General features: G+C 47.8%; 1 protein-coding gene across 1 annotated transcript in view; it reads left to right on the forward strand.

Moving 5' to 3' along the window:
• The window catches only part of Spns3 (sphingolipid transporter 3 (putative)), a 53,860-nt gene that overhangs the window by 11,891 nt on the left and 14,568 nt on the right, over positions 1-27,401 (forward strand). Inside the window, exons 7-8 of the mRNA XM_041665527.1 lie at positions 166-318; positions 6,320-6,509. Coding sequence (XP_041521461.1) covers positions 166-318; positions 6,320-6,509 — 343 coding nt within the window. The remainder of the gene's footprint in view (positions 1-165; positions 319-6,319; positions 6,510-27,401) is intronic.

Consider the following 27,401-nt stretch of genomic DNA (forward strand, 5'->3'; position numbering starts at 1 on the left):
CTACCAGGTCTCGAAGAGAAGCAGGACAAGCTCTCCTCACTGTGGTCTCAGGCCTTATGAATCACTGCGGCATGGATAGCTGGGGACATTAGGGAGGCTGGATCCTGCATGCCTGGGGCACTGGTCAGGCCCTTTCAGTCCTGGCCCTATCACTTTCTCTTGCAGCTGGAGTTTTGTGTTTTCAACCCTCGGAGTGACGGCCATAGGTTTTGTGACTGGAGCTTTGGGCTTCTGGGCACCCAAGTTTTTGTTTGAAGCTCGCGTGGTCCACGGCCTACAGCTTCCCTGCTTCCAGGAACAGTGTGGCAGTCAGGACAGGTGAGGAGGGGCTGAGGGCACTGGCCTGGTTCCTGGCTCTTGCTGGGACAGTTCCCTGGAGGCTGTGAGCCCAGGCTCAGTCTTTCCAGGCAATCTGTGAAGATGGCTTATCTTCACAGATCACTCACGGCAGGTCAGGGTTCCAGCTCTGACCTGAGCTGGCTATCATATGTGTACAGACATCTCCACTGGTTCTTGTGGGTACTGGAATCCTTGGCTTCTTACTCTTGTGGCTATTCCGGGAGTTCCAAAGACACCAGGGGGAGGATATGAGGCTTCTGTGGAGCTTCAGGGGGTGATAGGAATCATAGATTCCTTGCCTTTCAAATGGGCCCCAAGTGTCTTCTGTGAGGTCACCCCACTTTACAGATTGCAAACTAAGTCACTGAGAAGCTCCTTCTTGCGTTTGGCTTAGGGATGTCAAGGATGTGTTCACTTCTTCTCTGTCCCATCAGGGCTTCTAGACAGCCAGGAGAGTTGTTGAGGTATCATTTCATTTCCTCCTGACCGGTCCTCTGGTTCTGTTGGGCTCCCTACTGTCCCTACCACCTCTTGACGTATTCTCCAAAGACTCCATTGACCTCCTGAAGGGAGTCAAGAATATCTCCTAGGCCTACATCCCTTGTCTCCCCTCCTCTTTGACGCCCCTAATTCCTTGCCCCCTCCTCTGAAAGCATGCTTTCTCTTCTGTATTCTTTTTCCTCTTTGACTTTGCCCTTCTGATTTCTTGGACTTTTAAATTAAGTGAAATTAAATTTTATGTATATTGGTGTTGAACGAGCATGTATGTCTGTGCACCACATGTATGCAGTGCCTGAGGAGGCCAGAAGAGGGCACCAGGTCCCCAGCACTGAAGTTACTGATGGTTGTGAGCTGCCATGTGGGTGCTGGGAATCAAACCTGGTCCTCTGCAAGTGCAGCTAGTGTTCTTAGCAGTGCTCTTAACCATCGAGCTTCTCTCCAGCCCCTCCTTGAGCTTCTAAATCCCCAGCCTCCCCTCTGCCTGGTTCTCTGCTGGTCTCACCAACACCTACTTTCTCTTCTCCAGCCTCCTTTTTTGCCTCAATTTTACTCCCCGATGCCCAGAGGGAGCTTGTGTGATTTCCAGAATGTCTGTGCGTCTGCCCCAGTGTTATCTCTGCCCCCAGTTTCCTTCCCTTTCTCATCAATGTTTATTAAACTTACTTATTTTCCAGTTCTGGGGATTGAACTCCAGGCCTTGCACATTCTAAGCAAGTGTTCTTTGGGGCGAACGCTAGTCAAATATTCCACGGATGAGCCACGCACCCAGCCTCTCCAGCAGGTTTTTGTGAAGGGCTCTATCAATGAGCCCCACCTCCAGCTCTAAACATTTGCTTCAGGCCTCATGCCAATTGTTTTACATAGAAAACCTGCCTAGGAAGGTATTTATGCTGTCTCTGAATTACAAATGAGATGCAAGGTCACACAGATTAAGTGACTTGTCTAGGATCACACAACTACCAAGCAATAGTCAAGATCGAATCTATCTAACACCGCAGCTGTTGTTCTGAAGCTCCACACCCTGTTGCCACTGCAGACAGCAGCTGTCAGTAACCTGCCCCACCAGCTGGCAGAGCTGTCAAGGATATAGAAAAAATCCTGTGAACAAACACATAGAGGTGGAGAGGTTTGCCCTTGTTCCCCACTGGTGCAGTTGTACTCCCTGGAGGCAGAGACAGCTTCCGGAAACAGCCCCGAAGACTCAATCCCATTGCAGGTATTGATACTTGTTTATAGAAGCCGTTGTCTCTGCTCAGCTTCCACTCTCCGGCCTCTTCACACCATCTGTCTGAGAACTGAGGGGCATATTTGTTTCTTGTGCTTGATAAAGTCAGTGACCACACACTTACTGGTCTCAAACCACAGAAATGTGGGCTGGGGCTGTGACTCAGGTAGCAGCTTTCCTGGAGTGCATGAGGCCCTGCATTTGAGCCTAGAATTGCACAAGTCCCGAATAGTGTCCCACACCCTTAATCCTATCACGTGGGAGGAGGAGGCACGAGGACCAGAAGTTCAAGGGTGGATCCTTGCCATCAAGACTGGTGACCTGATTTTCGATCCCTGGAAACCTACATGGTAGAAGGGGAGAACCAACTCCCTTGACTTCCACTTGTACACTATGGTACCTCATACACACATACAAACATACACATATATACACATGCTTATGATATACATAAGGTTCAAAGTCAGCCTCAGCTACATAGGGAGTATGTATGAGGCTAGCCTGATAGCTGACCCACATGAAAATCTACCTAAAAAAAGGAAGGGGGAGAAAGAAAGAAAAAGGTTATGTCCTTGCTCAGTACTGAAAAATAAAATAAAATAAAAAGCCCAATTTAAAAAAACCCGGATATTAGCCAGGCAGTGGTGGCACATGTCTTTAATCCCAGCACTTGGGAGGCAGAAGCAGGTGGATCTCTGTGAGTTCGACGGAAGCCTGGTCTACAAGAGCTAGTTCTAGGACAGCTAGGGCTATACAGAGAAACCCTGTCTCGAAAAACCAAACCAAACCAAAACAAAACAAAACACCAAAGTGGAGAAATGAGTTTTGTCCTGAGTTTGGAGGCCTACACTTCCAGCCATCACAAATCAAGGTGTGGTGTCTGCAGGGTCACGTTCCCTTGGAGTTCTGTGGAACCTTTGCCTGTCCTAGGTCTTTATAGGCTGATAGCATTCCTTGGCTATATCTCTCTTACCTTTGCTTTCAAAGTCACATGACACGATCCTTTATTTCTGGGCTGGAGGTCCCCCAGTGAACACAGAAGTGACTATGAGCAGGGCTAAGGGAGGGCAGTCATTCCAGGCAATATGAGGGTTCCGAATATCCGCAAAGTGTGGTTTTCCCCAGAAGGTTCCAGAGATTGGAATATTTTGTGAGGCTACAGTTTTAGCCTAGGGAAGAGCAGTAGAAAGTCCTCATGTTGGGGCTACTACAACCCCTTGGTTAGGATCAGCCCCAGATGCAGTGAGAGAGAGGTGGTGTCCTAGCTTGCTTTCTGTCGCTGCGATAAACACCATGACCAAAAGCAGCTTGGAGGAAGAAGTGTTCATTTCCTCATCTTCCACTTCCGTGTAACAGTCCACCACTGAGGTAGCTTGGGGCAGGAATGCAGGCAGGAATGGGGTGGGGGAGGAACTGAAGCAGAGCCATGCAGGACTGTTCTTTACTGGCTTGCTCTCCTGGATCACCTGCTTGGGGTGGTCCAGTTCCTTCCCCCAGCAATCCTTAGTCAAGAAAACGCCAGAGGCCGGAGAAGTGTCTCAGGTTTTTTTCTTTTCTTTTCTTTCTTTCTTCCTTCCTTCCTTCCTTCCTTTCTTTTTTTTAGAACACTTGCTTGCTCTTGCAGAGTATCTGGATTTTGTTACCAGCACCTACAGGACAGCTCACAACTGTCCTAAAGTCCAGTCTCAGGGGATCCAGCACCCTCTTCTGACTTCTATGGTTACCAGTGCACGTACACACGCATACACATACAAATAAATAAATAAGTCAGGAGTGGTGGTGCATGCCTTTAATTCCGGCACTTGGAAGGTAAATCTGTGTGACTTTGAGGCCAGCCTGGTCTGCATAGTAAGTTCTAGGACAGCCAGAGCTACATAGTGAGACCCTGTCTTGGAAAAAAGCAAGAAAGGAAAGGCCTCACAGACTTGACCATCTGACTGAGGTCTCTCCTCAACTGAGGTTCCTGAAAGTTCTTCTCTGACCTCCACTTGCACATAGGACTCCAGTTTGTGACAAGTTGACTAAAAAAATTAAGTAACACCAGGAGGAAGCTCCCTGTGCAGCCACGGGAGAGCTTCCAACCCTGAAGCTGAAGTGGCCCACAGGAAGTTGCAGCATGGCAGGGAGTAGAAGTCCTATCTCGGGGTGTGTGCAGATGGAGTCTGGACTGCTGTAGAGCTTATAGGAGCCCCATTGGGATCTTGCGTTGGGGGTGGTACTTGAAGGTCTTACGGGCTGAGGCATATTTTCTCCTGGCAAGAGAGCCAACCCACATGTCACATTTGTTGAGTGTGTGTGTGTGTGTGTGTGTGTGTGTGTGTGTGTAGAAGTCAGTGTCACATCTCAGGAGCTGTCCACTTGATTTTTAGGCTGGGCCGGCTGGCCAGAGAGCCTGACCGATCTACCCATCTCTGCTTTCGCAAGCCTGAGATTATGAAAGCGTGACATCATCATGTTCGACATTTATGCTGATGCGAGGGATTGAACTCAGGTCTTCGTGCTTGAGAGGCAAAGCACTGAACTGACTGAGCTACTCTCCTCAGCTCTCATGGGGATAACAGTTGGGCCCTGGCCATCTCACACAAGTCTGTGATTTTTGTGTCTGAGCGGGGACATGGCTGGGGAGACAGGTGTTTTTTGGAGCCACAGAGGCTGGCCAGAAATCATGAGACTGGCACAGAGAACTGTCATTTGTGCAATGAGGGTCTGAGAGAGGAGGCCACACTGGAGGCCAGTCCCACGGGGCCATATGTTGGCAGGGGTTTGTAGAGAGGACACCAAGAGTGCCACAGAGGTCCCACAGAGGTTAGATTTGGCTGTCAGAGTCCACATTGGTCACTGTCTCAGTGAGGCCTTGAAAGTCCTTTAAAAGGAGCAGTGGGGTGATGGTGTCTGTCTGTCTGTGCAGATCCTGTCTCTGTATCCAGCAGCTGTCTGATACTGCCCTTCACCTTTCCTAGTCTTGCAAGAGTTTGTTTGTTTAACATGTGTCATTTATGTTCTGGGCTCCCAACACAGAGGACAGGAGAGAAACCAAATCTGGACATTGCTTTTCAGGAATCTGCAAGGTATGGATGGTAGATAGTGCTACAGGGACCAATGGAAATAAAGTAGACAGCATGGGCACAGTGGATGGTGTCCCCTGGGAGGGAATATTTGTGAGAGTCACGTGGGCAGAGCAGGAATTTGGAAAGCTGAGAATACAGCAAGCAAGGAAACAAGAAAACTACTGCAGAGTGTCCCAAATGAAGAAATGGAAGTACGTGGGGTTTGCAGAGTTGAGGACAGGAAGAGCAGAGCTGGGACTTGAGGTTCAGGGAGCTGGGACCTGATCTCTGGGTATTTGAGAGCTGATGGAGGATTTGGACAAAGTGGGGTTAGGAACATAGTCAATCGTGTCTTAAGAAGCACTTCCTGGGACTGGAGAGGAGGCTCAGTGGTTAGAGCACTGGCTGCTCTTGCAGAGGACCTGGGGCTGTGTTCCCAGCACCCGAGTGGCAACTCACAATTCCCTGTCACTTCATCTTCAGGGGACCTGATGCCTCCTCTGACCACCATTGGTACTACATGCACACATAAAAATAAGGTCATGGAGGAGGAAGAAGTGCTTTCTGACGATCTGTGTAGAGAGATAATCTCTGTCAAAGCCTATGGGGTTGAAGTGTGTACAAGAATGGGTGGGAAAGGTGTCCTATTGGGGGCTGCTTGGGAGATATACAGAGCCAGTGTGAAGATGGGTGAGATTCAAGAGGGGAATGTGGAGGTGTGGTGGTACTTACCTCTGATACCAGCACTGGGGAGGCAAAGATAGGTGGATCTCTGTGAGCTAGAGGCCAGCCTTGTCTACATAGTGAGATTCAGGCCAGCCAAGGCATAACAAGAGCCTATCTTAAAAAAAAAAAAAAAAAAAAAAAGGAAGAAAGAAAGAAGAAAACCAAACAACAAACCCCACCACCACCAAAACAAAATGAACAACAAAAAAGAGGTGAATGTGTGCCATCATCTAAGCATTGAGGATGGGTGGGGCCCTAGAGTTAAAATTTCTGAGTGGGGCTTTTGGAGCGGTGAGGCAGAGGTCACCGTGGATGTGCCTGGGTGGAGGTTTCTACATAGTTAGGGTCCTTAGCTTTCCAGCTGCAGCTCTGGGCTTGCCTCCTGCTGGTACCAGATGGTGTAACTGGGTCAGGTAGCCTAACCCTGGAGGCAGGGATAGGATGCAGGTCTGACCAGGTTCTCTCTGTCTTTTTCCATCAGCCTGATTTTTGGGGCACTGACAGTCGCAACTGGCATTATTGGTGTCATCCTGGGGGCGGAGGCCTCGAGAAGGTACAAGAAGGTGAACCCCAGGGCTGAGCCCCTCATCTGCGCTTCCAGTCTATTTGCTGCAGCTCCCTGCCTCTTCCTGGCCCTCATCTTGGCCTCAAGGACCCTCCTGGCCTCCTATGTAAGTGAGGGCCCCCTGGAAGTGGGTGGGAAACCCTTGAGGATGCAGGTGCACACTAAGCTGTGAATTTGTGTTCATTGTATGGGTCATCTCTTCCAGCCTGGTCTCTGAGAACTGCCCCAAAAGAGGCGGGACTAGATTTGATTGCAGTCCCCTTTTGACTGTGGAGTGAGTCTCTCTGGCCTACTGGTTGGTTGTCTGGGTAGGGTAGGAATGTTTACCTGTCCCAGGGTGTGTTGTGAACCTGGGGAGGCAGAGGGAATGTCCCACAAGTTCCAGATGAGAAAGGTTGGTTATGGCTGGTGCAGACCTTGCTGGAAAGACAGTTATGGCCAGCATTCCATTCTAGTCTCTCCTGTGTCCCATATTCTGCCTAGGGGTCTACATTTTGCTTGTGTCTGTTCCTCTTCTGTCGGAAATCTTTCTCTTCCCACAGTCATTATTCACTCCTCTGAAGTGTCCCCAGATTGTCAAGCATCCTGTCACTATTCACTGTTGCCACCCTCCTACCTGTCCCGCCAAGTGGGAAGGACTTGCTGTTTCTAGGAGGACAGAATCAGCTTTGCACCCTTGACCATAGGCATCAGGTCCACTGAGCTGGCTGAACTCAGTAAATTGGTTGTGGTTTTACTGTTGTGCCCCCTCTCCCCTGCCGCGGTCCTGGTGACTGTCCTGTTATGGCCAGTCACATTCAAGGACTAAAAAGTCTGGTTCCACTTAAATCACAGCTTCTGCTCTGCCTCTGAATAAGGCTGTTATCCAGGCACAGAAAATTGCCCTGGGATGAGGGGACCCACGGTGTGCCCAGGTTCCTTGTCGCATTTCTGTCCTTTGTCTTGGTTACCACCCCTCCCCACGATTCTGACTCCTGCCGGGCTGAGCAGGTGAAGGATGGCAGAAAATGGACAAGGGCTACCTGGGAAGGCGTTGTTTTCTGTCATTGCCTTCTGAGTGACAGTTGCCCAGATGCTAAGGTTGGGAACACTTCTGGAGATTTGGAGTGGGCTCCGACCTTGCTTAATTCCTTAAGGCCGATGTGGCCTCTCTAGCAGTTCACCGCAGTGCACACCCATGACCTTCATGACTCCCCTGAATGCTGTCCTTCCGACTCACCTGGTCTCTCTCCTTCCCCATTCTGTACTCTGCTCCCTCTTGCACTTCACCCTAAGACTTCCCCAAGGGGACTCAGTCCCTAGGGACCATACTTCCTAGTGCCACCTAACAGGGGTTGGCGAGCACAGAGGAGGCCTTGAGGTGGCTTTAGTCTAAGAGGACCTAAACTTAGCAGGTGTCCTGCCTGTCCCTTTCTGTCCTTATCTAAGAAAACTTCTCTTTCTTTTTATTTTTCACCCGGCTTTCCTGAAACTCTCTCTGTAAACCAGGCTGGCATCCAACTCATAGAGATCCACCTGCCTCTGTCTTTTGAGTGCTGGGATTAAAGATGTACACACCACTACTGCCTGCCAAGAAAAGATCTCTTTTGAGAAATTCCCTGGGGGCGGGCTGATGAAACGGCTTAGTGGGTAAGGATACTTGCTGCCAAGTGACCTCAGTTTGATCTTTGTAAACCCCATGGTAGATGGAGAGGTTCTCTCTCTCTCTCTCTCTCTCTCTCTCTCTCTCTCTCACACACACACACACACACACACACACACACTCACTCACACAAATGTTTAAAGAAAGAAGAAGAAGGGGCTGGAGAGAAGGTTCATTGTTAAGAGCACTCACTATTATTCCAGAGGACCTGGGTCCTATTCCCAGCATCCATACTGTGGCTTATAACAACTTGTAACTCTACATACAGGGGATTTGGCCTCCTAGGCCATCAGCACACACATGATATACATACATGCAGACAAAATACCCATACTCATAAAATAAATACATAAATTTTTAAAAAGAAAAGAAAAAAAGTAAATGCTCCAGGCCCAATGTGGAGCCTGCTCCTGGACACACTGGCTGGCAGTCGGTGGAAGATGCCTTAGGGTGCACCTGTGCCCTCTTCAGGGGATGTCTTAGGGTTTCTATTGCTGTGATAAAACACTGTGACCAAAAGCAAACAGGGGAAGAAAAGGTTTATTTCACTTAACACTTTCACATCACAGTTCATTGTGGAAGGAATTCAGGGCAGGAACTCAGAGCAGGAACCTCAGGACAGTGCTGATGGAGGAGTGCTGTTTCCTGGCTTGCTCCTTATGGCTTGTTCAGCTTGCTTTTTCCTTCCTTCCTTCCTTCCTTCCTTCCTTCCTTCCTTCCCTCCCTCCTTTCTTTCTCTCTGCCTTTCTTTCCTTCCTTCCTTCTTTCTTTCTGCCCCTTCCTTCCTTCCTTCCTTCCTTCCTTCCTTCCTTCCTTTCTTCCCTTTTCCCAAGGCAAGGTTTCTCTATGTAGTCCTGGCCATCCTGAAACTCACTTTATAGATGAGGCTGGCCTCGAAATCAGAGATTCTCCTGATTCTGCCTCCTGAGTGCTGGGATAAAGGTGTGTGCCACCACCACGGAACTGAGCCTGTTTTCTTATAGAATCCAGGACCACCAGTCCAAGAATGGTACCACCCACAATGGGCTGAGCCCTTCCCCATCAATCTATCAATCTCTAATTAAAAAAATGCCCTATAGATTTGTCTAAAGACTGATCTTATGAAGGCATTTTCCCAGCTGAGGCTCTCTCCTCTCAGATGACTCTAGCTTATGCCAAGTTGCCAAAAAACTAGCCAGAACAGGGGAATTTCCCTGAACTTCCTGGAGACTGGAAGAGGCTACCATCATCCCTCTCACAGGTTCACCATGGAAGATTTTTCTCATCCCATCTCACAGACTGGAAAACTGAGGCCCAGAGAGAGCAACAAAAGAGTAAGACAGACAGATGTTTGCCTCAGGCTTGGATATATCATGTCTGTGCCCTTGCGATTCTGTAGGAGAGAAGCAGCTGGGCACGAACAGATGCTTCCATGCTTACTGTCTGGGTGGAGTGGAGAGGCATGGATTGTTCCTTCTACTGGTGAGAGCTGGTGGGACTGACAGGGACTAAACTTGCAGGGAGACTGAGGCCCAGGTGGACCGGGGCCCTGGCAGAGGCCCTGGCAGGCAGCTTTGCTTCTGCTAATGTCTTCTTTGGCTCCTGCAGGCTGCTTCTTGGCTATGTTTTGGGGACACAGCTGTCCCCCACTCTGCAGTCTGGCAGGCTTCAGAGCTGCGTGTCTCATCTAGGAGTGCTACTGCAGCTCAGCTAATCAAGCCCTCTAGGAGAGGTCTAACTGTTTTCCAGTCCTGTCCCTGTTGGGAGTGGGGGCCAGGAAGGTGCTCAGAGCAAGGAGGCATCCACCTTCCAGTGCTAGAAATGTCTTGACTTTTGGAGTGTTCTGTGGGTCGAGTCTCCATGATCAGATTGCAGCCCTTACTCTCCAAGGCTCTGTCAGTGCTACTACCCCGGGCCTACTGGAAGTTGTGACCTGAAATGCAAGTTGAGTCTACCCTTACCAGTCCTCATTCATGAAGTCCTTACCACCCAGTCCCACTGCGCCTGCCCATTCCTTCTTCCCTGCCCTGTATCATCAGCCTTCCCAGCATTCTCTGGGACTGTCCTCTGCCATAGCCACTTCTTGCCCTCCATCACCTTACTTGCTGTGTCTGTTCATCCTACATGGCCAGGGGAGCTTCTGGACACCATGGTCCTTGCCAGCTCTAAAGCCTAGCGCAGCTCCCTGGTTCTCTGGAAGAAGGTATAAGTTCATCCTGGCATTTAAAGCTTCACATGAACTGCCCTGACAGCCAGCCTCACTGGCCCTTCCCTCTGCACTTCTGTGTTTCGGGACCCTTCCTAGATTCCTAGAGCATACTCAGTGGCCCCCCTTTCAGTCCACTTATCACCCCTCCTTGTCCATATGTCTATACCATTCTGGGCCTCCAGGGCAAGGTCAGATTAACACTGGCTCTTCTTGGAGCCTTCCTTCTCTTATTGGTGGCCTAGTCCTCTGTCCCCAGCATTACTGCTTCTCAGTGCTCTCATCCTTGGATCAAGTTATTTGATTCTGACATATTCTTTATTCTCACTTTCTCTCTCTCCCTCCCTCTCTCTCTCCCTCTCTCCGTGTGTGTGTGTGTGTGTGTGTGTGTGTGTGTGTTTCTTAAGACAGGGATTCTCTATGTATCTCTGGCCATTCTGGAACTGGCTTTGTAGAGCAGACTGGCCTTGAACTCAAAGATCTGCCTGCCTTTGCTTCAGAAGTGCTGGGATTAAATACAAGTGCCACCACGCCTAGTTTCATTTTGATCTCTTATAGCTCCAGCTAGTGAATTCTAACAGGGCCCTAGCCTTGTTCCTACCCTTCTCAGCACTCCAGGCCCAAGTGCAGCATCAGGAATGCAGGAGTAAGGTGGGAGTGGTCACTGCTTGCTGAGAGAGAAGTTCAAGGAAAACCTGTTTATATCTATTTGCTTATTCAGTCCTATTAAATATTGGTCATTGACTTCCTAGTTCAAATGCTACTTACATTTTAGCTTGGAGAAAAAGACTGCAAGCAAGACACATGAGGAGAAGCAGGGAATAGTGGAGCGGCCCAGGAATCATAGCACTCAGGGGACTGAGACAGGAGTTCTAGGCCAGGCTAGACTGCCATACTGTACATCAAGACCCCATCTCAAAGCAAACAAGTAAACAGATACCTAAGTAAAAAGTTTATGCTATTTCAAGTGATTAAAAATACATAGAAAAAGCCGGGCGGTGGTGGCGCACGCCTTTAATCCCAGCACTTGGGAGGCAGAGGCAGGCGGATCTCTGTGAGTTCGAGGCTAGCCTGGTCTACAAGAGCTAGTTCCAGGACAGGAACCAAAAAGCTACGGAGAAACCCTGTCTCGAAAATCAAAAAAAAAAAAAAAAAAAGAAAGAAAGAAAAGAAAAATTACATAGAAAAATTTTGTAGATTGAAGAGGGGAAATAGTAAGTGACTGTTGATGAGAGAAGGGGTCAGTTATATAGAGAGGCCAAAGGGCTCTGAGAAGGTGCTGCGGCTTCTTCTCCTTCCTGTAGCTGCCGGAATGAAGGAGGGAATTGTGTAGAATTTGGGAGAACAGAGTTCTAGGAATAGGAAATAACAACTAGAAAGGGCCTAGAGGGTCTGAGGAATGGCAAGGAGACCACCCTCATTAATATAAAGAAAGTGGGAGGCGAGCACAGAGAGGATGATGGGGCCTTCGGACATCAGGTGGAAGAAGCATAGACAGAGCAGGGTGGGATTTTATGCTGTGGCAGGGATGATATTGTGGCTGCACCTTTTTATCTGCTAGTCTAGTGAATTGCATCGAGAGTTGCATGTTTAGCTAACCTTGCATTCCTGGGGTCTCTTCTCCTCTATTGCTGGATGTGAGGTGGTAGCATTCTGCTGAAGATTTCTGCATCTGTATGGATGGTGTTGGGGGATATTAGGGAAATGTGTATTTGCATCTGTATTTTTGTGGAGTGCAGGACAATGGCCTTAGGATGACCTAGCGAGTCTGTCTGTCTTTCTTCCTGCTGTTTATGAAGGATCTGTGTTAATTTGTCTTTAAACATTTGGTAGAATTCATCAGTGCAGCCATCTGGTTCTGGGCTTTTGTTGGGGAGAAGTTTTTGATTATGGACTCAATATTTACTTGTTGAAGGTCAGTTCAGATTTTTCTGTTTCTTTTTTGACAGTTTCACTAGTTTTGATTTTTAAATTATTTTTTGAAATGGTAATATTCCATCATTCCTCTTCATTGTGTATATTCTTAAATACATAAGTATAACCTGCTTAGTCTGTATAATTTGTACGTATACATACACACACACACACACAGACACACAAACACCCACACACACACATGTTTTCAGGGCTGACCATTTGATATTGAATTACCAATTGGAGTGCTCTTTCCTGGAGAAGACGATTTCTCCTGCTTTCAGCATTCCCTAGTTCTGTAGTTCTTTGTGTGGGGTTAGGTCTCATGAGCTTTAGCCATCCACCTTAGCACGCCTATAGTTGTCCTTGTTCAGCTCGTGTTTAGGCAGTCATACTGATGAGCCTTTCTGGCATTCTGACTTTCCTAAGAGTCCCTGATCCACTGGCTCTTGTTATCTTCCTCCCCCAACCTCGTGCTCCCTGATCCTGTGGCTCTTACTAGCTCCCCCCCCCCCCCCGTGCTCCCTGATCCTCTGGCTCTTACTAGCTCCCCCCACACCTCGTGCTCCCTGATCCTCTAGCTCTTACTAGCTCCCCCCTCCCGTGCTCCCTGATCCTCTGGCTCTTACTAGCTCCCTCTCCCCCGTGCTCCCTGATCCTCTGGCTCTTACTAGCTCCCCTCCACCCTGTGCTCCCTGATCATCCTTTGGTTCTTACTAGCTTCCTCCCCCCCATGCCGTGCTCCCTGATCCTCTGGTTCTTGCTATCTTCCTGCCCCCACCCCATGCTCCCTGATCCTCTGGTTCTTGCTATCTTCCTGCCCCCACCCCATGCTCCCTGATTCTCTGGTTCTTGCTATCTTCCTGCCCCCACCCCATGCTCCCTGATTCTCTGGTTCTTGCTATCTTCCTGCCCCCACCCCATGCTCCCTGATTCTCTGGTTCTTGCTATCTTCCTGCCCCCATCCCATGCTCCCTGATCCTCTGGCTCTTACTGTCATCTTCCTGCCCCCACCCCGTGCTCCCTGAGCCTTAGGTGCAACAGTTGTGCTGTGACTGTATCAGCTGGGACTGGGCTCCACAACTCTGCATCTTGATTAGTTGTGGTAAAGGTTATCATCTTTTGCAAAGAGAAGTACTTTTCACTTTTTTCCTAGGAATTTTTTTATAATTAATCTACAGTAATCTAATTTCTTTGTATATAAATGTTCATAGCATTTCCTTATAGGCCTTTTGATTTTGTTTGTTTGTTTGTTTTGTTTTTCAAGACAAGGTTTCTCTGTGGCTTTGGAGCCTGTCCTGGAACTCACTCTGTAGGCCAGGCTGGCCACAAACTTATAGAGATCCGCCTGTTCCTGCCTCCCAATTGCTGGGATTAAAAGCGTGTGCCATCACTGCCTGGCAGGTCTTTTGATTTCTATGAGATTGATATCAGTATCTCTTTCATTAAAGATTTTATTAAGTTGAATATTCTTTCCTTTTTCTGTGTCAGTTTAACAGTTTGTTGATTTTTCTTTTCAAAAAGCATTTATTTATTTTATGTGTATTTATGTGTGTGGGCATGTATGCCTCTCTCTCTCTCTCTCTCTCTCTCTCTCTCTCTCGCTCTCTCTCTCTGTGTGTGTGTGTGTGTGTGTGTGTGTGTGTCAGAGGACAACTAGGGGAGTTGACTCAGTTTTCTGTTTCCACCATATGGATTCCAGGGACGGAACTCAAGCTGTGAGGCTTGGCACAGGCACCTTTACCAGCTGGGTTTTCTCAATGAGCTTCCTCCCTCCTCGCCTTTAGGACAGGCTCTTACTATGTAGTCTAGGATATCCCAGAATTTGCTATATAGCCCAGGCTATTCTCAAACTCTCAGTCCTCCTGCCTCAGCCTCTTGTACTGGAATTACAATACTGTGCCACCATGCCTGGCTGTCACTTTGCTGCTCTTTCAAAGAACTAACTATTGGGTACATTGGTTTTCTGCCTTTGTTCTCTGTTGTTGACTTACATTTAATAGCATTTCTCTGGCTACTCACTTGAAAATAGACATTGTAGGAATGTCAAAGATAGGAACACATAGGAGTCAGGAGGCTGAGTTCCCTCAGATGAGAGTGGAAGGGGACAAACCAGAGTGGCAGCAGTGGTATGCTGAGGAGCAATTAGATATTACAGGAATGTTAAAGGCAGAGCTATTAGAATCTCCCAACAGCCCTGACGCGGTATCAGGGGACCAAGAGTCATAGCTGACTCCTCAGACCTTGCTTTGAGGTGGTAGCACAGGGAGGAGGCAGGAAAGTGAACTTTAAGGATGGTCAGCAGCTTAATTTCCTTCTTTCTGAATTTGTAGGGGATGTGGACACCCACCCAAATGCAGGTACTGGTGGAGAATTCTGTAGCTGGCTATATTACAGGAGACATGGCCTCATTCCTAAAACCTCAGCAGGTGGTAACTGGCCATAGGCCACCGTGATAATGTTGTTAGATTTGGGGGAAAGTTTAGGGATCAGTGTTAAGGTGTCCAAAAAGATGGAAGAATTGGTTCCTGTTGGGCTTTAAAAAAATAAGAAGTGCCACATCAGCGTGGTCTGCTATTTAACTGGCTCATCCATCCGTCTGTCTATCTATCTGTCTATCTGTCTGTCTGACTAACAATCCATCCATATCCATCCATCTATATCCATCATCCACCCACTCATCTATCCATCCATCCATCCATCCATCCATCCATCCTATTTATCCTTTGAGTTTCCAGGGACTAAAATCCTTCTTTCACTGCCTCTGTGTCTAAAGGAGCAAGTAGTTCTGGGAGAAAATCTGCAACACCTTGGGAAGAGCCCATGGGAAAAAATGTGTGTGTGGTGTGTATTGATGTGTGCACACACATAAGTATAAACATATTCTTGTAAATGAGTAGGATTGTATGTATGTGTGCTCTTGCACATGTACATTGTTATGCACATGTATATCCAGGTAAAATATATGTTGAACACACATACTGAATCATGTTGGTCTGTGCACATTTATGTCCATGGTGTGTAAGAGTGTGCCCTTCTATTCTGTCTACTCGGTCTGGGCATGAATATCAGGGGATGCAGATAGTTGCGTGGGGTGTGTATGCCTGTGTGTAGCTGAACATAGCTTTTTTCTTACTTTGGTCGCTGTAACTGTGGTGCGTGGGTAGGGGCAGGTTTTGGCAGTACAGTGTGTCTGCTCCCAAATTGGTAGAGACCAAGTTTTCCTGAGTTCCATGGAAATGAAGTTTCCTGAGCACATAAAGCCTGGCCCGGGCCTTTGTTGTGGGAGCCCAGGCCCTGTGGCCCACCTGCAGGTGTGAGGGCTCCGTCTCCCATCCTTCGGGTCTCTTGGCAAGGGAAGTGGACTTCCCAGCCGTTAATTAGAATCCAGACACACTCGCAGCAGGTCTTGGCTCTCACCTCTCCCTTGGCTCTTTTCCCAGAGCAGCTGCCCTTCAGAGGAGAAGGGGTTTGTCCTCAGAGGAGAAGTGAGCCTGATGCAGGGGCTCAACCATGACTGACCTCGTGGCTGGAGGATGTGGTGGGATGGTGACAGTCCCACTGTGGTGGGCTCTGTGTTCAGGGTGAAACAGCCAGCGTTGGGGCATGGCAGAGAGAGTATACTCTGGGGAATCTGAAAGATCTGACTGCCATTCCTGCTTCTTCACTTCCTAGCTGTGTATCCTAGAGCAAGATACTGGCCTCGCTGATCCTCAGTCTTCTCAACAATAGATGAAGGCTACTTGTGGTCTCGCTGAAGAGATAAATGGACTCCGGAGCCTGTACTAGTTACTATAGTTATGTGATGAAACCTGGCTGCTCAAAACAGCGAAAGCATTTGCTTTGCTCACAGATTTTCCATTTGGAGGCAGGAAGGGGTGACATCGTTTTTCTACCTGAAGTCAAGTAGGCAGATGGGTAGGGCTGGATCCTGGAAGTCAGAGCTGTCTGGCAGATGATAAGAACTTAGCTGGAGCACCTGCCCATGGCCTCTCTATGTGGCTTGGACTCCCTCACAGCATGGTGACCAGATTCCAAGCACTAGCAGCCAGGGATAGCGAGCCAGGTGAAGCCATATTGCCTATATGACTGGTTCTCTAGAAAGTTACTTTGAAAGTGATCCTTTCTCTCGAGCCCCAACTTCCTGCTCAAAACAGCAGGCTGGAGAAACAGAGTCCATTTAAAAAAAAAAACCAGATTTATTTTGATTTACAAGGGTGTGTGTGTGTGTGTGTGTGTGTGTGTGTGTATTTGTGTGCCTGTATGAGTGTGTCTGCTTATTTTGGGGTGCCCAAGAAGGTCAGAAAAAGGTGTCAATTTCCCTGCAGTTGCAGCTACAAGTGCTTGTGAGCTGTCCAGTATGGGAGTGGGGGCTGAACCCGGGTCCTCCAGAAAAGTCCCTGGTGCTCTTAACTGCTGAGTCATCTCTCCAGCTCCCTAGAGTCTGTCCTTTGATGGGAGGATCAATGACTGAAAGAGCATGTGATGACAAAAAAATCATCATCTTTGGAAAATACAATTGGTTAGCGTGGCTCAGGTCTTGTCCCCTGACCCTGGTCTGGGTCCCTCTGAGTTTTCACCTTGAAGGGAAGCATGTCCGTGCACACAGTCCAGACGCCCACTGGCTGTGACTCTCCAGTTTTATTCTGTTCTTTTGGTATCACAGGTGAGAAGCCTGAGGTTCAAGTTGCACCTCCAACCTCAGCTGGGCTTCCTAAGCTGAGGAAATGCCTGTCCTGATATGTCCACGGTCTCAAGGAATAGATTGGAGGCCTTCTCTTATCCGAGAGGAGCAGCAAGGATCCCTGTCCCCATCAAATATGTCCCAGCATGTCCTGTGTGTCATACACCATTCTAAATACTGCCAGAATAGTACTGGACAAGATAGGACACAATCTATGGTAATAGTGTTGAAACCCAGGAGCATGGTGATATTGCAGTGTAAAATTTATTCATAGCCAGGCCTAATTATAGCCCCATTTTTGGGAGTAGGAAAATGTAAGTGTCCCTCAACTGTAGTGGAGAAATTTTTTGTTTGTTTGTTTTTTCAAAACAGGATCTCTCTGTGTAGTTCTGACTGTCCTGGAACTAGCTCTTTAGACCACACTGGCTTTGAACACACAGAGATCCTCCTGTCTCTGCCTCCCGAGTGCTGGGATTAAATGTGTGCACCAGCACTGCCTGGCCAGAGAATTGTATATAGGTCTTTCATGACCTTTGCAAGTAAGCAAAGCTTAAAGAAAAGCAGACACTTATGCTGTTAACACAAATGCGTTGTCAAAGTTTTTGACGTCATTGTGATTGGCTAGTTTCGGAAAGCTTTGTTAAGTAGGCCTGGTTTTTCAGAAGGTCTTTGTGGTCTGTTGGCTTGAAAAATCAGTCTACACAATAGGAGCATAAATCTTATTTTATCTAAGAAATACAAGTGCAAACACCAAGATTCTGGAGGGCTGAGGGCTGAATAATAAGAGGGCTGGAGGCTCTGTTTTGCTTTGTTTTAAACAGATGAAGTAAATCATTTAACCCATATTAAAATCAGTGGTGAAGGCAGAAATGAGGGAATCAGCCTCTAACACTACATGGAGTGAAAAAATATAAATCAGAGGGAGAAGGTGCTCTGTGGGGAATAACAGACAAGGAAATAGGGTGGCAATTCGAGGGCCCGGGGCATCTAGGACCCTCACTGTGATGAATGTTTAATACTGGCCAGAAACAAGTGAGGAGCCCTGTGATGTGGGGAGGAGCAACCTGTGCAGGGAGAGCAGCCCGGCTGGAGACTCCAGTGGAGAGAGAGTGACTGTGGGAATCAAGGAAAAGTACCTGGGATGGGGTGAGCCAAGACAGGGTGGAGAAAACGCTTGCGGTCACCTGGTACCTACCCAGCTCATTGGGGGTGGTACCATCCCTGGACTGGTGGTCCTGGGTTCTATAAGAAAGCAGGCTGATCAAGCCATGGGGAGCAAGTAAATAAAAAGCACTTCTCCACGGCCTCAGCATCAGCTCCTGCCTCCAAGTTCCTGCCCTGTTTGAGTTCCCGTCCTGACTTCCTTTGATTTTGAAGTGGTGTGGAACTGGAAGAAACCCTTTCCTCCCCAAATTGCTTTTGCTTGTGGTGTTTCATTACAGCAACAGTAACCCTGATGAAGGAAGCTTTGAACTCACTATGTAGCCAAGCATAGCCTTGAATTTCTGGTCCTCCTGCCTCCACCTCCACTTCCCAAGGGCTGAGATTACAGGTGTTTACCAGTGCACACAGTTTAAACAATATTGGGGATCAAAAGCAGAACTTTGTGCATGCCAGCTGAGCACTCGGCCAACTGAGCCACATCCCTAACATTCAATGCTGTTAAATGTAAGTACTGTTTCTCACTGCCAGATGGTTTCTCTCCTGTTTTGTTTTTTGCCTCCCTCATGCAGCTGCACTGACCTGGGATGGGCTGTAATGCCCACGCTGGTCTCCTGAGGCTCTTCTCTGCATGACTCTGTATCCTTTGTTAGAGTAGATCAGCTTCTTTCATGGTGGTTTCAGAACAGTAGCTAAGAGACCAAAGTGGAAGATACAAAGTCTGCTAGTCCCCAGGAAAAGCATCGCTTCTGCCTTCTTCTGCTGGTCCAGGTGATATAGGGACCGCCCAGGTTCATTGAGGAAGAGCACAATATAAAGGCATGAACATGACGTAGCAGGATTAACAGGGGCTATTTTGCAAATGTCAGTCACACAGCTTAAGGAACTCTCTCTGGGGCCAGTGAGATGGCTTAGCAGGTCAAAATGCTTGCTGCCAAGTCTGGCGACCTGAGTTCGATCCCTAGAACCAACAAGATAAAAGGAGAGAACTGATTTCTGCAAGCTGTCCTCTGGCCTTGTGGTATGTGCACACTTCTCTCCCCCGTGTGTATATACAAGCACAAATAATAAATAGATAAGAGTAAAACTTGAGATTAAAAAGGCAGGGGCAGTTCTCTGACTGCTGTGTTGAGATGGAATGGGAGGTACCAAGTCAGGATGAAGAGGTTTTTCCAATGCTACTGGCCAGCGAGGGCTGTGGCTTGGGCCAGGCCATTGAGGAAATGTGGAGAAGTGGTCAGGTTCTCGGGGTGTGATGGAAATAGAGCAACAGGATTTCCTGACAGGTTTGTATAAAGAGAGGAGTTGAGAGTGTCTCTCTGTGGCTTGGGGCCTGAGCCACTGGAGTGAAGGAGTTGCTATTTATTGAGGGGATGTCTAAGGGAGGGGCAGGTGGCTGTTTTTAAAGTTCTGTGGGGTTCCAATTTAGACATGTTAAATTTGGGATGTATATTAGTTGCTTTTTCTGTTGCTCCGACAACAGCAACTTAAGGAAGGGTTTATTTTTGCTTCATGGTTTGAGGATACGCTCCACTGTGGCGGGGAAGCGATACGGCAGAAGCATGGGGCAACTGGACCTACTGTGTCTTACTTAGGGTGTCTACTGCTCTGATGAAGACCAGGACCCAAAGCGAGCAGAGGAAGGAATGGTTTATTTCATCATAAAGTTTGCAGTTCATCACAGAGGGACAAACTCAAGGCAGTAGGCTGGGGGCAAGAACTGAAGCAAGGCCATGGAGGAGTGCCACTGCTGGTTTGTTCTCCATGGGTTTGCTCAGTTTCTTTCTTATACAGCTCAGGACCACCTCAGGCTGCCTCTCAGAACATCCAGCTGAAGATGCCAAGAAGCAGCTGATATGTATGAGCCTAGGATTAAGGACAGAGCTTTAGGCTGGTACTTTGAAGCCAGGAGTTTGAATAAAGAGAAACAGCACCAGAATAACCCTCCAGGCATTCTCAGGCTAGGGGTTGGGGATGCGTGGCACTATCAACATTCCAGACTACTTCGTGTATCAAGTTACACACACACACACACACACACACACACACACACACACACACACACACGAGCGCTTGGTCTGCATGGATGTATGTGCACCACATGCATGTCTGGTGCTTGTAGAAAACATTTTATCCCCTTGAACTGGAGTTAGAGATTGTTGCTGGCTGCTGTGTGGGTGCTGAGAACTTAACCCAGGTCTTCAGCAAGAGCAGCCAGTACTCTTAACTTCCAGTCCAAACTTAAAAAAAAAAAATCAGCGGTTAGTGGGGTAGGAGGCAGAGGCAAGTGAATTTCTGTGAGTTTGAGCCAGCCTGTCAAGGGGGTGAGTTCAAGGACAAGGACACTCTGTCTCAAAAAAACCAATATGTGTGTGTGTGTGTGTGTGTGTGTGTGTGTGTGTGTGTGTGTATTATATATATCTCCCAGTGGCTGACAGGTGAGGTAGCACCTGAGAAGCAGAGACACAGTGAGAGGCAGACAGAGAGGCAGAGAGAAAGGCAGAGAGAGAGAGGCAGAGAGAAAGGCAGAGAGAGAGAGGCAGAGAGAAAGGTAGAGAGAGAGAGGCAGAGAGAAAGGCAGATCTTTGAGAACTTGAGGTCAGCCTGCTCTTCATACTGAGTTCCAGATATATACAGTGAGATTCTATCTCAGAAAAAAAGTAAATAAAATAAATCAGAAAGTACAAAAAGATAGTTATACTCATTTTCATCTCTTAGAAGTAACTGCTCTCAGCATATTGGCCAATGTACATCCATGTATGTTTTGGTAGATGCCCATCATTCTACTTGTCTTTCTGTACCCATTCCTTGGCTTATGGTTCTATAGAGATACCTTTGTCTCACTCTGTAGCCCAGGCTGGCCTGAAACTTAGTATGGAGCCCAGGGTGGTCTAGCTGGTCTGAAACTTGTGGCAATTTCTTGCTTCAGGCTCCCACATGCTGAGATTACAGGCATGTACGACTGTGCTTAGAAAGTCAGAAATGTCTTCATTCAACTGGGGTCATGTGATTTTAAATAACTTTTACAAATGATTATAATTTTATGTGTATGGTTAGTTTGCCTGAATGCACATCTGTGCATCATCTGTGTGCCTAATGACCATGGAAGCCAGAAGTATTAGACCCCTTGGAACTGGAGTTACAGACAGTTGTGAGTCACCATGTGGCTGCAGGGTATTGAACCTAGGTCCTCTGGCAGAGTAGCCAGTGGGTGCTCTTAACCATCATAACCTCTGAGCTGTCTCTCCAGCACCTTAAACTACCTTTTTTTTTTTTACATTTAATTGCTTATTTTGTGTGTGTGCATGTGCCTGTGTGTGCAGGGGCTACAATGTACATGCGGAGGGTAGGAGACAATTTGCAGGATGATATTCACTTTTTCCACCACGTGAGTGTGGAATTGAACTCAGATTATTAGCTCTGGCAGCAAGGGCCCTTACCCACGGAGCAATCTCACAGGCCCACTTTGTAATTTTTAGAACAGATTTGTTGAGATATAATTCACATACCATACAACTCACATATTTAAAATGTGTAGCTCACGATTTTCTATGTTTTCAGAGCTGTGTGACCATTTCTATATTGATTTTCCCTTTTGAGAAAAGGACTTGCTGTGTTGTTCAGGCTGGTTTTGAATCCCTGGGCTCAAGGGATTGTCCTCCCTTGGCCTTTCAAGTGCTGGGACTTTAGGTGTGTGCAACTGTGTCCAGCTCCTGCACTTTCATCACTCCAGAGGGAGGCTTCTTACCCATCAATGTCACTCCCTGTCTTAGTTACTTTTCTATTGCTGTGATAAGATACCAGTGACACACCTCCTCCAACAAGGCCACACCTTCTAGTTCTTCCCAAACAGTTCCATCAGCTGGGGACCAAGGATTCAAACATTCGAGCTTATGGGAGCCATTCTTATCCCAACCATTCCATCCCACTTCTTGGCCCTCGGAGAAGTTGTGTTACTAGAGGCAGCCTTTGAGGTTTCAAAGGTCCACGCCATTCTCTGCTAGCTCTCACTGTTTCACAGTTGTTGTCTCAAGATGTGAGCGCTCAGCCACTGCCTCAGTGCCATGCCTGCCTGCGCCATGCTCTTTGCCATGATGGTCATGGACTCACCCTCTGACACTGTAGGCCCAACATAAACACTTTCTCCTCTAAGTTGCTTTGTTCATGGTGTCTCATCACAGTAGAAGAATAACTAAGCTACTCCCCATCTTTACACCATCTCTTATCTTTTTCCCAGGCCTAGGCAGCCACCGGTTGACTTCCTGTCTTTGTAGCTTGCCTCTGCGAGACACTTCACAGAAACAGAATCACAGAGTATGTGTCACTTCCGTGATTCTACCTGAAGACTCTGAGGTGAAGTCAGAAGTATTCAATTCAAATTAGCTGTAAAAGTTAGGATTTATTGATGAGTACCAGCTACGAAAGAGATCTCCTCCCCTCCTCTCCCTAACCTCTCAAGTTTTGTGATTTTTATTTTTACATTTTCTGGAGTTTTAACATCCACAGTCTGTTCTCTGTGCATAATCGCTGTAGCTGCTTGACAGTGGTTCCATATTTAAATGAAGTTGGTGCTCACTATCAGTTCGTGTATACTGATTCTCCTCTGCTGAGTTCTTTATTTTGTGTCACCTCCAAAGTAGTTGCATTTCGGGGTTAACTTGGCTGAAATAGTTTTTCTTTTTCTTTTTCTGAGATAGAGTCTCATTATTTTTGCTCTACTCAGATGGAAACCACGAGAACATGAGAACTAATTCTTCCTACATAGGTGTCCTGGTCCCTTGGGTGCCATAGGCTTAGGAATCCATTGGACTGATAGACTCAGAGGCTTATAGCTCTAGGCCAGTGGTTCTCAACCTGTGAGTCACCGCCCCTGTGGGTCAAATGACCCTTTCGTGGGTGTCGCATATCAGATATCATGCATATCGAATATTTACATTATGATTCATAATGTAGCAAAATTTCAGTTATGAAGTAGCAACGAAAATGATTTTATGTCTGGGGTCACCACAACATGAGGAGCTGTATTAAAGGGTGGCAGCATTGGGAAGGTTGAGAACCACTACAAGCTATAGAGTCTAGAAGCTTATCGCTTTAGGCCATAGAAGCAGAGACCTGTGATTGTAGGTGCTCAGGCTGGATGACATTGCTCTGATTTGATTGCCAGTGGCTGGGCACTCTCAGCTAGTAAAATCCTTGCTTTTTAAGCAGCAGTTAGGGGCAGCAATCAGCAGCAGTCAGTGAGCAAGCGTTCTAGCTCCTAACCTTTGAGTAAACCTTGGCAGTCCCCTGGATCTCTTCTGGGGACTGTGGTCCTTCACCTGTAATCATTGGCTCTATAGCTTCTGCTTTCTGTATTTCTGCCACCCTTTGCTGGCTCCACCACCTGTGATCCCTACCGTTTCTGTTCCCTGTATTTCCACCACCCTTCGCTGTCTCCACCACACAACCTGTGATCCCTACCGTTTCTGTTCCCTGTATTTCCGCCATCTTCCGCTGTCTCCACACACCACCTGTGATCCCTACCGTTTCTGTTCCCTGTATTTCCACCACCCTTCGCTGTCTCCACCACACAACCTGTGATCCCTACCGTTTCTGTTCCCTGTATTTCCACCACCCTTCGCTGTCTCCACCACACAACCTGTGATCCCTACCGTTTCTGTTCCCTGTATTTCCGCCACCCTTCGCTGTCTCCACCACACCACCTGTGATCCCTACCGTTTCTGTTCCCTGTATTTCCGCCACCCTTCGCTGTCTCCACCACACAACCTGTGATCCCTACCGTTTCTGCTCCCTGTATTTCCACCACCCTTCGCTGTCTCCACCACACAACCTGTGATCCCTACCGTTTCTGCTCCCTGTATTTCCACCACCCTTCGCTGTCTTCACCACCTGTGATCCCTACCGTTTCTGTTCCCTGTATTTCCACCACCCTTCGCTGTCTCCACCACACAACCTGTGATCCCTACCGTTTCTGTTCCCTGTATTTCCGCCATCTTCCGCTGTCTCCACTACCGTTTCTGCTCCCTGTATTTCCGCCATCTTCCGCTGTCTCCACACACCACCTGTGATCCCTACCGTTTCTGTTCCCTGTATTTCCGCCATCTTCCGCTGTCTCCACACACCACCTGTGATCCCTACCGTTTCTGTTCCCTGTATTTCCGCCATCTTCCGCTGTCTCCACACACCACCTGTGATCCCTACCGTTTCTGTTCCCTGTATTTCCGCCATCTTCCGCTGTCTCCACACACCACCTGTGATCCCTACCGTTTCTGTTCCCTGTATTTCCGCCATCTTCCGCTGTCTCCACACACCACCTGTGATCCCTACCGTTTCTGCCCTTGGTACTTTCTGCAACTGCTCAGCTGCTGTCTTGTCACCTTACCACTGCTCCCACTGCCTCTGCTGCTGCTGCCACTGCCACCATGTTACCGGCTTAGTCTGCTTTATGTGCAATAGGGACAAGCAAGCGGGAAAAGACCGTTTAAAGTGAAGCCTTCTACTGGGCCTGTGTTCTAACTTCACTGGGTATCTCAGGAGGGTGTCTCCCAAAGTGAGTCAAACAGCCTTATATAACCAGCAAAGGGTTGTGTGGTTGTGATATAGTTATAAAATGCAAATGTGGCATCATAATTTGCCCCAATCACAGCTCATTGTTCAAGCTACCAACCAAAGGCCTTGTGAATGAATCAGTTATAGTCATGAGTCATGAACTTTCTTCTGAGGCACCATAAAGTGCTCCTTCCTGGCCTGGGAGAATAGCTACAGGGTAAGCAGGGTCATCTGGAGTTCCCGGGGCTTGGAATGCAAGCTGCTTGGAGCAGGCATGACTAGTCCAAGGTGTCTGGAGCGGGAGTCCTGGTGTTTCCTGGTCGTTATGATTGAAGTGGAGTGTTTCTCAGAGTGGTAGTAGAGAACGTGAAATAATCCTGTGATGTATAACATTTGATCCCAGCATTTAGAATTTCTGAGGCAGGAGGGGTGAGTTCAAGACCATCCTGACTAGAGGCTACCAGGACAGACAGAGCCACCTAATGAGATCTTGACTCAAAACAGTAAAACCAGTACTGGGAATGTAGCTCAGATGGTGGGGTGCTTGCCTTAAATGAACGAGGACTTGGGTCTGAGCCCTAACTCTACATAAGCTGCATAGAGTGGTATACCTCCGTCGTGCCAGCACCCAGAAGGTGGAGATAGGAGAATCAGAAGTTTAAGGTTGTCCTTAGCTGTTCAGATCAAGGTTCCCTGAGACCCAATCTTAAAAAAACAGCACCCACCCCCCACCCCCTCACCACCCCCTCCCCCCGACACCACCACCAAACCAAATCAGGTCAACCAACAACAAAAACAAAAATCAAATATGGCGAGGCTATCCTGGAGGCAGTGCCGCTGTTTACTAACAGACTGCTTGGCTGATATTTCCCTGCTGGAGGCAGCCAGGCGTGGAACAGGACCTGACAACTGCCACTCAAGGTTGAGTGGCTTGCTGCCAAAAGTTGAAGTTTATCCGAAGGAAACAAATATCAAGAAGTATATCTCAAAGAATTATCACAAAATTAGCATTCCCTAAACAAACTGTTTATTTATTCATTTTCGTGTGCATGTAAAGCCTGAGGTTGACATCCAGTGTCTTCCTCTATTGCTTCCACTGTGGTTTTTGAGACAGGCTCTCCCACTGAACGCAGCCTTACTGATTCAGGTAGATTAACTTGCCAACAAGATCCAGGGGTCCCCCTTTTTCCTAGCTCTGTCTCTGGAGTACCGAGATTACACTCGGAAACCCCTATACCTGACTCTTTACATGAATACTGGGTATGTTTTCTTTTGTAAATTTTATGTGTATGAGTGTTTTGCCTACATATATGTATGTGTGTACGACATGCATGCCTGGTGCCCATGGAGACCAGAAGAAAGCATATGATTCCCTGTAACAAGAGTTACAGACGGTTGTGAACCACCATGAAGATGCTGGGAATTAAACTCGCATTCTCTGACAGAGCAGCAAGTGCTCTTAATCACTGAGCGGTCTCTCCAGCCCCAAATTATCATTCTTAACGGTGCTTACCAGAATTGCCCTGTGATGCTTAACTGTGCATAACCCCTGGCTTAAGGCTCCTAGGAAAGGCTGGGCTCTTCTAATCTGTCTAGGCTGGCCTCAAACTCAAACTAGTGATCCTCCTGCATCCACCTCCTGACTATTGAGATTACAAGCATGTGCCCTGGTGCCCAATTCTTTCTTTTTTTTTTAATTTTAATTTTTTGGTTTTCTGAGATAGGGTCTCACTATGTAACTCAGACTATCCTGGAACTAACTATGTAGACCAGGCTGTCCTCCAACTCACAGAGGTCCACTGCCTCTGCCTCCCAAGTGCTGGGGTTAAACACTTTGGTTACCATGTCCAGCCTTTGTCTTTAAAATCCTTAATGTTGATCCTTATATTTTCCCCCTTGTGGGTAGCCAGATATTTCATTATTTGTTCTTGAAATTCAATAGCTTAGTCAGTCAGTATATTAGTCTCTATTGCTGTGTAACAAACCACTCCCAGATGCAGCAATATAAAACAAATATTGTCCTCTCATAGTCTGTATGGGTTACAAATACAGGCACAGCTTAGTTGTGTCTTTGTCTTTCTCAAGGGTGCAGCTGAGGTATTGGCTCAAGGTCTCTGTGCTCACCTGCTGGCTCAGCTGGGGAGGCTGCCAGGCTCACAAGTGGGTTTCCTGCAAGATTCAGATCTTTGGGTGGCGAGCCCCCTTTGCTTGCTGACTGCTGCCTCTCAGTTTCTTGATATATGGATTTAAAAAAATTTTTTTTTTACTATCTTGGTATCAGCATAGGGCCTCAAGCAAGGTAGGCACAGTCCTTCCCAGTGAGCTACACTCTCCATCAATGGCTTCTTTGACTTAGCAGTTTGCTTCCTCAAAGCGTGCAGGCTAAGGGGACAATGACAGGATGACTAAGAAGGAAGAGAGTATTTTGCAGCCCAGTCACAGAAGTGTCACCCCATCTCTGAGCAAGTTGCCAGGTAGAGCTGACTGTAGGGACAGGAGACTGACCACAGGGCAAGGATTTAAGGAAATCACAGCTGGGAAGTGCGCCCATGGTAGGTGGTCCGCAGCATCTCAGAGCTGGTCATGGCAGTGCTTTCCTTCTGCAGAGTCACTAGTGGGTCCTGCCTCATTTGGTCTGAGTATTCCCTAGGTTCCTTGTGCTGGGTCATGGCTGGGGCTGGGACTTGAATGAGGCGAGCAGACGTCAACAGGGCAAAATGTGAGAAGGTAGGACTAATAAGTCTTGGTCGCACATCTCGGCACCTCACCGTCCCATTTGTCTGCGCCGTGCTCTCATCGTCATCCATCCTCCAAGTCACTCTCCTCCTGCTCCTCCTCCTTCTCCTCCTCCTCCTCCTCCTCC

The sequence above is a fragment of the Microtus oregoni genome, unplaced genomic scaffold (genome assembly GCF_018167655.1).
Source record: "Microtus oregoni isolate MIOR12 unplaced genomic scaffold, Mior012 000015F_ref0000493, whole genome shotgun sequence".
NCBI classification, from domain to species: Eukaryota; Metazoa; Chordata; class Mammalia; order Rodentia; family Cricetidae; genus Microtus; species Microtus oregoni.